General features: G+C 36.7%; 1 protein-coding gene across 1 annotated transcript; it reads left to right on the forward strand.

Moving 5' to 3' along the window:
- Window positions 1-940: 940 nt before the first annotated feature.
- Window positions 941-9,430, forward strand: LOC117338605. Its single transcript, XM_033899962.1, has 3 exons — window positions 941-998; window positions 7,288-8,016; window positions 8,424-9,430. The coding sequence occupies exons 1-3, from the start codon at window positions 941-943 to the stop codon at window positions 8,732-8,734; spliced, it is 1,098 nt and encodes a 365-aa protein (XP_033755853.1). The 3' UTR covers window positions 8,735-9,430.
- The last annotated feature ends 4,178 nt before the right edge of the window (window positions 9,431-13,608 follow it).

The following is a 13,608-nucleotide window of genomic DNA, read 5'->3' on the forward strand; positions in this document are numbered from 1 at the left end:
CGTTGAACTGGGTTCCTGAACAGAGTTCCTCACATTTAGGTTATCGGTTCAGGAATAGTGGCGTTTGTAGATAAATCAAGATCAAGCGAATATACACAGATCAATACACTTAAATGCTGGCGATGTTTATCAGCTTGATTAAACATAAAATCTAGTCGACAGTTAGAGCATCAGGATAAGAACCTATCGCGACACATCTAAAGAAAGTGTAATATATTTACTGTTATCGGCACAAAAGTTTTTATCAATCATCTGCTGATGAGGGCATATTTAAACGGTTTGTTTTAGGTGTTGTGTGGTAACGTGTTTGAAGTTGAAACATTATACGTTTTGTTATTATGATACTCTTGTGTCCATTTCATCCCCATATAAAGCAATAGTGTATACTTTCCGAAAAAACAATTTATGCATCCCCGGGGGACTCTAAGGTTACATGGTCGTGAGGCGCCATAAACAGAGGATCTGTCATGAGATTCCCCCTCATATCAGATTGATGATACGAGTTTTGAAGTTTTCACTTTTCAAGCCTTTTGGCAATCAAAAATGAAAAATTGGTTCTGTACATCATGAAATGATGTACTGGTGTATAGAGTTACTTAAGTGACAGAAACAATGGTCAACTCACGAATTTCTAATTATTATGATTTATAGCTAATTACACGATTTGTATATATGTATAATAACAATATGGTATACGCTATACGGTTACCATACGTCTGTAAAGATAAAACGGTGAAAACAATAGACCTACAAAATGTAAATGTAATGTTTGTTTTTGTCAATTTCCCTTTTATACATATGTCATTAAACAAATGTCAATGATGGATTCTATTCCCCACCACTACAGTCGATAGGACAGAGCTTATAATTATGCTATTGTGTTTTATAAGAGTGTTGAGTATTAGTACGTCATTACCACAATAACTAGTGTGTGTATATGATGTATGCCACGAGAGCTTTACTTGATCTGATATTAATGGTAACAGCATGCGGAATAGGTAAGTATAAGAAAGTTTTTATTAATAATACTTTTTACCGATTATTGGTGCTGTAAATGCCGATTTTCGACGGGTCAAAGGTTTGATGTTAAAAAAAATTCTGCTCTATAAATTTTCATTTCATCACTTCCTCTTTAAGCGATTGTATTCTACCCTCGCTAATAGGAACCTCTAGAGCCCCACCCCGACGGAACTACATGTACCACTCATATATTATATACCAAAAAATCAGTGGTTTTTTTCTTATTTAGATTTTCAACACCATTGCCTGGTCTTCTTTGTCGTTTTGTGGAACATACTAAAAAGTATGGCATGTTTAGGACACCACAGAACTGCCAATTAATCTAAGTTAATGTTAGATAAACATTTTAGTTTTCATAGTAAATATCATCGTTATAGAAATATTACTTGACAATTCAAGTATTAATGCAATAGAGCACGAGGTTAATTACGTAAACACGAAGCCTTTACTGACAATTTAACGATTGTTCTACTGCATTTATGATCGTATGGTGGTAATCTAAATAAACTAAAACATCATTAACGATTGTACTATTGGATATAAGATAATACTATTGTACGATTGCACTGTGGATTAGGGATGTAGTATGCCTGCAGGTGGCAACGAACATATCCTATGGAGCAGTCAAAACAAACAAATGATTAAATACAGTACGAAGAAAATATAATTCGAGGTGAGTTGCGACGTTGGTAACTACGGAGACCTTGGTTGCTAAGATAAAATAGTTCCAATGAATCTACGTAAAGACATAGAGGCTATTGAATGGTTACCCGTTAACATATATTTCACGAGTATGACAGAATATCGATATTTCCACGAGTGCGAAGCAGAAGTGAAAAATATCGAAATATTCCGTCATACGAGTGAAATATAAAATTATGTTATATTAAACAGGAAACCATTCAATTTTCTTTTGATTTCATTTCATATACTTAAAAACAAAATTGAAAACATCGAAAAATTAATAGTGTCAAAAAGTGCGGGAATCAGTCATGACGTCATCTATTTGTGACGTTACTCCACGTCAACTTGACGGCGCCATTTTGAAAGGACTGATCAGCGCAATATTAAGCGTTTTCTGCTGTTATCGGAGAATCTGTGCATGAATAGCTAACGTCAAATGAGTATTTTGTCAAAAACTATAGTCAGAATATTTCAGAAATACAGCCAACTAACTAATTTATCTATCTCCGCTTCGACTTGAAAAACCAGCAGGTTTCAATAAAGTGAATACAAAGGTTAGCTCTGATTGGTCAAAAACGGAAAACTTATATTTTCACTGCAAAAACTTATATTTTCACTGCTCATAACTGCAGTGAAAATATAAGTTTTATTAGTTTGATAAATTTCTATATTTCACTGGCAAAAATGCAATAAATAGAGGATATTGAATGGTTTCCCGTTTAATATAACATATATTTCACGAGTATGACAGAATATCGATATTTTCACGAGTGTGAAGCACGAGTGAAAAATATCGAAATTCTGTCATACTCGTGAAATATATGTTATATCTAACGGGAAAGTAACACATTTTTCACGGCGAATACACACATACACAGACACATATTTACCTTGTGTGATGTACAAAATCATTTTGGCGTCAGGTTCATCATGTACAACAAAGTCGCTTGCAAAAACCGTCGACAGAGAGAACTTTCTCCGTGATAACAATAGAAAACAGTTCCCACATTTCAATAAGTTTATTCACATAAAATCGTAATATTTTATTTATCACACCACAATTTTACAGCTGTAGTAACATTTGATGAAATAAATAACTGACATTGATATGAAAAGTAGGCGTGGCGTCTGTTAAGACAACACTGTAACGTGGTTTGCGGAAATAAGTCCGCCAATATTTACATACATTCATACGCGTTGAACTGAGTTCCTGAACAGAGTTCCTCACATTTAGGTTATCACTTCAGGAATAGTGGCGTTTGTAGATCAATCAAGATCAAGCGAAGAGTAACGAACACGATCTTCTATTTATACACAGATCAAGACTCTTAAATGCTGGCGACGGGATAAGGGATATATCGCGACACATCTAAAGAAAGTGTATCATATCTTACTGTTATTAGAAGAAACGTTTTTATCAATCTTCTGCACCGCTAGCCGATGACGACGTACTTAAACGGCTTGTTTTATGTGTTGTGTGGTAACGTGTTTGAAGTTGTAACAGTATACATTTTGTTATTATGATACTCTTGTTTCCATTTCATCCCCATATAAAACAAAAATACATACTCTCCGACAAAACAATGCATCCCCGGGGGACTCTAAGGTTACATGGTCGTGAGGCGCCATAAACAGAGGATCTGTCATGAGAGTCCCCTTCATATCAGATTGATGATACGAATTTTGAAGTTTTCACTTTTCAAGCCTTTTGGCAATCAAAAATGAAAAATTAGTCCTGTACATCCTGAAACGTTGTACTTGTGTATGGAGTTACTTATTGGACAAAAACAATGGTCACCTCATGAATTTCTAATTATTATGATTTATAGATAATTACACGATTCGTATGTATGTAAAGAAACAATATGTCATACGTTATACGGTTACCATACGTCTGTAAATCTAATACGGTGAAAACATTAGACCTTAATGTAATGTTTGTTTTTGTCAATTTCCCTTTTATACATATGTCATTAAACAAATGTCAATGATGGATTTTATTCCGCACCACTACAGTCGATTGGATAGAGCTTTGTAATTACACTATTGTGTTTTATAAGAGTGTTGAGTATTAGTACGTCATTACCACAATAACGTGTGTGTGTGTATGATGTATGTCACGAGAGCGTTGCGTGATCTGATATTAATGGTAACAGCATGCGGAATAGGTAAGAAGAAAGTGTTTTTTTATTAGTAGTTACGTTTTCCCACCCCGACGGAAATAAGAATGATTAACATTTGAAGAGGATCATCGCACGAATAGGACACCACGGAACTGCCAATCTTTCCAATTTTATGTTAGATGAATATTTTATTTTTCATAGTAAATATCATCGTTATAGAAATATCACTTGACCATTCAAGGGTTAATCCAATGGAGCACGAGGTAAATTACGTAAACAAAACGTATATCAAATATATTTACAATATTTTGTTTTAATGGTCATCTAAAAAGCAAATCCAGTGATATTTTACAATTGCGAAAAATACACGTTTCACTCGCGCAAATATATTGCACAAAATGACCATGTCGTCACCAGGACTTCTAGCAAACAGCAGGAGCATTTAAATGTATAATGACCTGGAAATGTCTGTTATGGATGATATCACACAAATATGGCATATTGGGAGATATTTCACACAAAATACTCTTATTATACACACTTTAGAAGTTTGAACATGACATTAAGACTGTCATTTACCACTGGTATTCAACTGTCAAAATATAGTAAGTGATTATATATATATAAACTCTAACAACATATCCAGACAAATGTGTTTTGGTAGATTACATGACTAGATTTTTGCAAATGTGTTGGTGTTTGTGCGTTTTTAAAATCTAATATCATTTTCCTATATGGATGGCCCTAAACAATACTAGCGTTTAAAATGTCAGACACTGAATGATCTTTATTCAAACCTATTTTGACGTCACGTTTATCATTTGCAAAACCGTTTGCAGACATATAAGTCTCGCCCAATTTCTCTGTAACAACAAAAGAAAAAAAGTTTCCTCATTTTAGCTTATTTACATTATATAACAATATCCGATTTATTGCGTGACAATTTTACAGTAGTCTTAATATTTTATTTTTTTTACACAGATTATAACTCATCATGGCAACGTTTACTATCCTGATTAACCAACAAATCTAGTTGACAGTCAGAGCATCAGGAAGTGTGTTTGCTTGTTTTTTTGTTTTTGTTTTTATTAAACCCTGTTTTCATTTGATTTTCACATGTATCGCTAAGATGATATTGTAAAATATATTATTTCAGCCAGCAGGAATTTCAGCTTTTTCTAAATGAAACTGATAGTTTAAGTGTATATTTCTTCCTAGACTAGAACAGAAACTCTATATATACCTCTGTACTTCGACCAAATCACTCAATGACTGTGGCGTCATCTGCGTGCCATTTTGAATTTGTTTGAAAACAATGACATCTCTATTTATCGAATTATCTAAGTTGGTTTGTTTTGTTTGTTTGCTTGATTTATCGCCCCATGAACAGCCAGGTCATTTTGAGGCGGGTCTCCTTGAAGTAGTTAGTGACTACCTCAATGAACAACATACGGGAAACCAAGTATTCAGAATTGAACAGATACCAATTGATGTCTCAAATGTAATCAAAGTGCCACATTCCAGAAAACTGAAAAATTGTCGGAATTATCTCAATCTAACCAATACATAATTAAAGTGTATTCTGAATGATTTTGTGATGGCTACTAGCTGTTGAATAAATATATATAATAAAATATTGTGAAGAAATTATGTGAAAATGTACCGTTTTCGAGATATGCGCGATTTCGTGGGATGAATGTCATTCTCCTAGATAGTGTCCAATCAAGCTGTGATGTCCAAAGTTTGTAATATCCGCACATACAATTAGACAGACAAAACATGAGATCAAATATCACCGTGTAACAAGATGCAATAGGTCACTGTATTTTAATATCTGATATTGAACTACATGTTATACTGAAAAGCTTGGTTGTTGGAATAATATTTTTATACGAAATAACGAATTGATGATCGAGAAACTCATTTTATTCTTTTTCTATTTTACTCTATTTATTGACAAAATACAAAAATCTGTATTCAAATTAGAAGTATTTGTGTTTTAAATACATATATCTGTATTTATGTATAAAATGAAGATATTTGTATTTAGAATAAATATATCTCTATTTCCTATTACATGTATATACAAATAATCTGTATTGAATTAAAGTATCTTTTTAAAATGGAGATATCTGTATTTACATACAGATGACCCTATTCTAAATACAGATATCTAAGTACACAAAACAACTTCAGTCATTGTCGACTACCAGTATGATACATTGTAATTGTTTGTTTCTGGTCCTTAGTATTCCTGACACCCTATATATATAACATATAGCAGTATGTTTAAGGCAACAAATACCAACATTTTCAACAGCCTGGCATGAGTAATGGTTATGGGCACAGGGATGGACTAGTAAGGACATTTTGTATTGACCACTTAACCTCTCAGCTGTTGGATATCATTCACTGAAATACTTCAGTCCCTTATTCATGTTCGGGAGGATTTGTCGTGCTTGCACATAATTTTCAACAAAAGAAAAGGTAAATGAAGGAATTATAAATCTACGTCTGATCTCTGTCACTGTATATAATAGGGACGCTGTTGGTCACTTAGCCTCGTTTTGGTTCTAAGATGAATATTCATGAGCTAATATTAAGAAGGGTCTATTCAGACGAAATTGGGGGCTTACTGTGTGTACTCCGTTTCTTCTTCTGCTGTAGTTTAATCGGAGCACATTTAAAAAAAACCTATAAGGCAGAACTTAATGAAACTTAACACAAGTGTTCATTATTGTCAGGGGATATAAATTGTATGCAACCGACCCTTTATTTTCCGATCGGCCAATCAAGATGACCGCCACGGACTTGATTGGTGGAAGTTTAAATATTGTTTCATTTCGATGAAAATTGGTATATACAGGTATTAGGAAACACCGAATTCCACTGCATGGGTTTCGTTGTCATATTCGAACTACACGGAAGCTTCCGATTGGTCGAAAATTAGATATCGATCGATATGGTTGAGAATTGGGCTATAAGGGACTGCGAATTCAACTAAAAGTGTTTTATTGCTATAGCAACAACACTGAGGCTACTTATTGGTCGAAATTCATATATTGATCGATTTTGATGAAAATTTGTACTTTAGTATATAGATATATGGTGGCCATATATGAGGGACTTCTTTAATGGTTCCTAATTACAACTACATGTAACACTTGTTTATAATTATATTATATATATTTGGGACAAACCAGATATTTATTGAGTTTGTAAAAGGAGAGCGACAATGCAACGACCAGACCAGGATTCAATCACGGAACCTCTAAACTTTTAGACGGACACTCTTTCGTCATGTTGAATAGCTGTCTTAGCCATCTTTAAACAGATCGGCCTCTACAATTCATTACATCTTTTCAAGGCATCCCCCACTAGTAAGTGATATCTCATCACTAAAGTAAAACCTTGGTTGATCATTGTTGTTTTACTATCATGTTTTATACGTGTGTTGTAGGTCTTCCCACGGCATCAGCCGCTCCTCTTGTCAACATCCTTCTCAACGACTACGGTTATCTGTACGATGTGATGCAGAGCACTCCACAAGACAACGGGCAGTGTGGCCTTGGCTTTGGAATTGACTTCCCATATTTTGGACACACTTACGACTCTCTACTTCTCAATGGGGGAACACGGCCATACGTTGACGTCAATATTCCTAGTATAACTTTCGGAAATGGACTACAGTACTCAGATTTCACCTTTCGCATCAACCTGATTCCGATCTCAGATCCCCCCAATGGAACAGTATTCAATTACCGAAGCAACACATGCAGCACGGATGCAATTAACGAATTGAAACTTTGGTTTGTCAGTGGAGACTTGTACGCATCCAAGAGTGTAGGCGGCAATGAACCGGAAGTAACTGTTTTTACCAAATCCTTCAACAATATCATTGCCAACAATTGGCAGTTTCTAGGAGTAGGTGTTGACGCATTCACCGGCTATATAACCATCATGGTAGATAGTTTCACCTTTTATTCGGGAACTAGTTCCACTCCTCAGAAGGCTCTAAACACACCAGGAGTTATCCGTCTTGGTGGTGGATTTGAAAACAGCATGGGGCTATTTTCTGGAGGAATGACCTGTTTTGGCATGTATGAAGAGCTTCTTGATGCGAACAACAAGCACTCATACACCTTATCTAATTGTATGATGACCACTGGTTGGAACAGCTGGCCAAATGGTGAGTAAAGTGTTATCGTTACCATCATAAAATGTCTGGAGAATACTTGTTATACATGGTCATGTTGTTGATACGCCGTTTATGCCTAATATTGATGAAGTTAATTAAAAAATCTTCAATATAAACAACACTTAAATGATACCTAAGAAGCATCTAGCTTACTTAGTTTAGTTTTTTGTAGCTAAGAAGGTGGGAGTTCGTTATTCGCTTAACTTTGTGTTGGGTCAGAGAGACCCTAGGCTTTATTATTCTAACCGTTATACTAGAATCATGTATTTATCTGAAAGCATAAGTTGGTTAATCATTCTAAAATTCCTTACACACACCAACCCTATATACAGAATGTATTAACTGTGTAACAGAAATTATCATCAAACATTTAAAGCATTTATTTCAACGATCCCCAGGTTTGCCAGCAGGGCCAGATCCCACAGGATGTACTTCTTCAACCGGAAACACACCAACAGCTACAGATCGGACAAAGGGGAAATTCCTTCTGACCGGAAATGACATGGCACCTTCCTGTCACGTGATCTCGACAAATTCAGGGGTTGTCAGGGTTACCGTAGAATGCGCCATGATGTGTCTCCAGGACAATACCTGCTTGTCGTTCACAGTGGCCACATCCCTTTCTGTCATGACGTGCAGTCTCTTCTCTAGTATACATACGGACACTGTTGCCACGCCAAACACAATCTATTATGTTGCAGACATTTAGACTTAACAATCATTTCATTTCGACAGTGTCTTCGAAGAAGTGTGAAAGTTTCCGGTCATTTAAAAAACGTTAAAACCACACTGACTTCTGCAAATGACGTTAGATCCTATGTAGATAGTATCGTGACTCCATGTAAAAGTGACTTCAAAAAGCATAGTGTTGATGTTAAAATATTGTGTATCTTTTATCGTCTTAAGAATTGAAATCACAAAAACGGAATATAACAATATCGCTAAGATTCTACATTGTACATTAGTTTTGTAAAAATTGCACATCACAAGTTTGCAGGTCTAGACTAGATGAGGGCTCAGACAGGCTCGTTTTGATGTGTTGTGGGGTGATTAATCAAAAGGTTCAGACGATCTTGTTTTGATGTGTTGTGGAGTGATTAATCAAAAGGTTCAGACAGGCTTGTTTTGATATGTTGAGCGGTGATCAATAAAAATGTTCAGACGATCTTGGTTTGATATGTTGTGGGATGATCAAAAGGAAGGATAAGACTATCTTGGCTTGATATGTTGTGGAGTAATCAATACAAATGTTCAGACGATCTTGGTTTGATGTGGTGATTGTTGTGATCAATTAAAACCGGATATGAGGTTGTATTGACACTACATTTGTATGTATACAATGTTAATGCTGTTTTCTACTATTGATAGTTTAACAAGACCACAACAATTCTATTTTTAAGGGACGATCGGGTGATCTTCACAGTTACATATTGTTCATCATGTTACGAAATTCTTAATGGAAGCTTAGTACAATTCATGTCAAAATATCGACAAAAGCCGTGATTGTCTTTGTAATAATGACATAAGCATTCTTTGTTGTATCTAACAGTCATTTTAATGTCTACTATGATTTAGTATTAGGAATATATTTATTTCCATTATGTTCTTGTTTGACATTAAATCACACTTGTAAATATAACAAAGCTAATAAAGTTTGAATTGAATATGAATGATTAAAAAGACAAGAACAGCTGTAATTAAATAGTATATCCATAACAATTTCGCAATCACTGGCAATTTTTGGCAACATAATCAGATGACTTCATAGAACTGGTTGATAAACGGGATACTACACCCTTATTCCGATACTGCCATCATATCTGAGTGTTTGGGAGCCTGCAACAGCCTTGGTTAGAAACAGACTAGAAACATCTGAGTGTAAACCGGAAGTTTGTTGATCCTAACAGACAGTGGCCTGTACAGACGTCTTGATAGATAACCGGTTATCTAGTCAGCTCCCATCTACATGTACTCGTCAAGGACAGAATTTTGGCATGTCATTGGACATGTCCTTCTAAATGACATTGTACAAGTGTAGTTCCCAGCAGAACATGTTAGAAACCTGTCGAATAGTTGGCAGTATGCTGAGTCTACCCCGAGCTAAATGCTTCATTTTCTTAGGTAAGGCTACACGAATTCGCACATTAGCAAACTCCACCCTAGCTCTGAGGAATTAACATGAAGATAAGTCAGTGTCATATTGAAACCATCAAGAATCGGCACCAGACCGATGGCAGAACTGGAGGGTGCATAACCTGAAAAGGTCAGGGCCCGCCCGATTTAATATATGCTCCTTACCTCGAAGGCTCAAGCCCAGTACATCACACGGATTACTGGACCCATTGATGGGGGCAATAATCGGCGACTGGTTGTCGATTAGACTAACTAGTCGATAAGAGGCTTGGTGGTGTCGATCGGCGCCAGGCTCTTCTACCAAAGAACCATGATATACCTGGAAAGGAGAGGTTCCCTCGACCTGGTCATACCACCAACCCACCGCATACCCCCTGATAAACATACACGTTTTCTTACGAAGGCTTGTATACTTTTTAGGAATGTACAGGGTCTTCGAATCAAGGAGGGTATTGAAAATATCTTGGAATCAAAGAGGGCACTTAAAATATTTGGAATCAAAGAGGGTATTGAAAATATCTTGGAATCAAGGAGGGCATTGAAAATATCTTGGAATCAAAGAGGGTATTGAAAATATCGTTAAACAATTACACCGACCCTACAACAAGACACAAACTGATGCGAAAAGATTTTGTCCGAATTTACTACAAACAGAGCTGAAGGCATTACAATGTGAAAATGATAATTACTTGACATACCATGTCGGGAGTAACAGAATGTAAAAAGCGGGTTGTCGCGTACTAAGAGTTATAACTCATACAGAAATGGCGGAATCTGTACGATTTGCATTCCACACAGTAGACATGTGAAACATCAGGTGATATAATAATGAATATTTTGTTGAATAAAAACAACATCAATTACTTGATTTTCACTAGCTTTATTCAAAATAGGTTTTACAATATGACGATTTCATTATTTACAGAGCTGAAGGTACTTCAAAAAGACCCTTACGCATTCTATGATTGCATGGGCTTCTAAAACAACAAATATTACTCCAACACTGCTCAGGTCTACCTTATGTATGAAACATCACTGTTGGTATTATCAGAGTCCATGCAACTGTCTAATAGAGGACTATAAAATCTTTTATACATGTCTACATGTTTACACTCGCACTCCTGACATTTAATGTTTCACAATTAAACGTGTCTCCTACTCCTTACTAGAAGAAAAGTCACCAATACACTATGAACTTGATCAGGACGAACATCGCAAAATTGAGGCCAACCACGAAATATTCCTCGCTGTCTATTATGGTTTCGTAGGCAATACAGGGGACTCTCTTGGCGGTCTGATTTTGTTTTATCATAATGAAGCTTGCCACACAAATCCCCTATTCGGCCAGCTTATGATCCCATTTGGGTGAGGAGCTCTGGGTCTGGGTTCTATGTTTTAGTTGGAATCTGTATTAGCTCTTTCCACCAATAGCATCCTTATCTCTTTGGCGTCATCTTAAAATGAATTCTGTTTAAATTGAAATATTCTTGACTGATTTCTCATCTAGTTTCGACACTACCTGTTAGATCATTTTTAAGTTCTGCTTGGGGAATAACTCCCGCCTTACCAGAATGTTCCTCCTGACCTAATCCCAGGTGCTCGATGTTCTTTTGCCCGTGTCCTAAATCACCTATGTCACATTCATCAATACAAAAACATTCATCATCAAATCATCGATTTGCAATTCAAAAAGTTCTGTAAACCTATACATACCATTTCGTGCAGAGTAGCTCTGTTAATAGAATTTCATCTAGACACAAAGGCTATTCCTTATGCTCACACGGTGTTTTGATTTTATCCGTATAACAACTAGACACAGGCTATTCCTTATACTAACAGGGTCTATTTTTGTTGTTTCCTTATATCATCGACTTCAACATTCGCGCTCTTGTCAATTTTGCCAGCATCCAACATTTCAAAAAACATGTAGTTAACATTGATAGCTGTTGACATGTACTTTTATATTGAACAAATCGTCAACATATACATGCTACTCTAGACTGTGGTGTATCCTGTGGGTGCTCACAGTTTTACTCTATAGTAGGCCTCGTTTGGCGAGGCTATCAGATCGACGACATTGTTTACTAACGCATACAAGGAACATATCTTACTTGACATATCGAACGAGAAGGACACACATGTGAAGTTTCTACTACACCTCCAGGCACACCGGAGGAGACTATCCGCAGCTGACAAGGCAAATGGACTTATTGTTGTATTATTAGGCTTTTTCTCCATGGCAACTAGTTCGAAGCCGAAACCCCAACAGACTCCCACTGATCTCGGCTGTGTGTTGCCTGTAGTTGCAGAGGGAGCACTGACGGTAGAAGGATTTCTAGATGAAGCGGTGGTGGTGGTCAGAGTTGTAGTTGTGGTTGGAGTCGTAGATTTAGGAGTGGTTGTTGTCGTCGATGTTGTAGTTTTTGTAGGTAAACCTGAAATATGATAGTATATTTTTATTGTCGATTTTGACCTTTATTAACCAGCATTTGACCAAGCTTTATAACATGAGTAACGTCGATAAAAACCGCTTACCCTATCAGAACATCCTTGTACTATTCAGGGGTCGACATAAAACATTTATACATGTTTTGTCATGTTTAGCCCGTTTTTAATATGTATAATAGGGAGGGGGGGAGAGGAGAGAGAGAGAGAGAGAGAGAGAGACGCAAGTTCGGTTTTTCTAATATAACCTTTGAACAAATGGTCTGAATTAAATTTTAAACTGAAATACCTCCGTACTCAGTATACATGCTCTTCAGTTAAAGTTCATCCGACCGTGAATCCACTTGACGCTGCATGCTTTCAGTAGATTTTTCAAGAAAGCGTGCATCCGGGGGTACCTTGGCATCATATGTACTTGGTAAGTCATTACAAATCGAGCATTAGAACAGTACAGATCAGTTATACAACATCTCTTTTCGAAGCGATTACATAGCGAAATGTCGCGATAGTCGATAGGGTAAGGCCATTGCTCTGACAATGCAGGGTCATCGCAACGTCACTAAACCTGTTGTACATTAGACAACAATGTTTAGTTGGGCGTCTCAGTGCCACAGGGAGATTGGGTGACCGTTCAAGAAGCAGACGCCCGCGCATTACATCGCGACGTCAACATAGAGTCTCTCGCATGTCCGTAGTCAGACGGCGACGGAAACAGCACGTCAAGTTATCGGCACTCATGGACGGCAACTGTGCCAAAGAACGGTTTTGAAACGGTTGCGGGAGTTTCATTTAATGCCAAGATGTCCCTATGTTGCTCCGCCACTTACACAGAAGCGACGCCAATGTCGAATGTAACGGAACGAGCTAGATAGGAGGATTACGTCGCTCATCTCACGCAGGCCCTTATTCGGGAGTGTAAGAATACCCCTAAAAGGCCAATAAACGTTATGATAGGGATCACTGTAAAGGAGAAGAAGAGCAACGATTGGTGCCAAGGGTGGGAAC

This window comes from Pecten maximus, chromosome 11 (genome assembly GCF_902652985.1).
Source record: "Pecten maximus chromosome 11, xPecMax1.1, whole genome shotgun sequence".
NCBI lineage: Eukaryota > Metazoa > Mollusca > Bivalvia > Pectinida > Pectinidae > Pecten > Pecten maximus.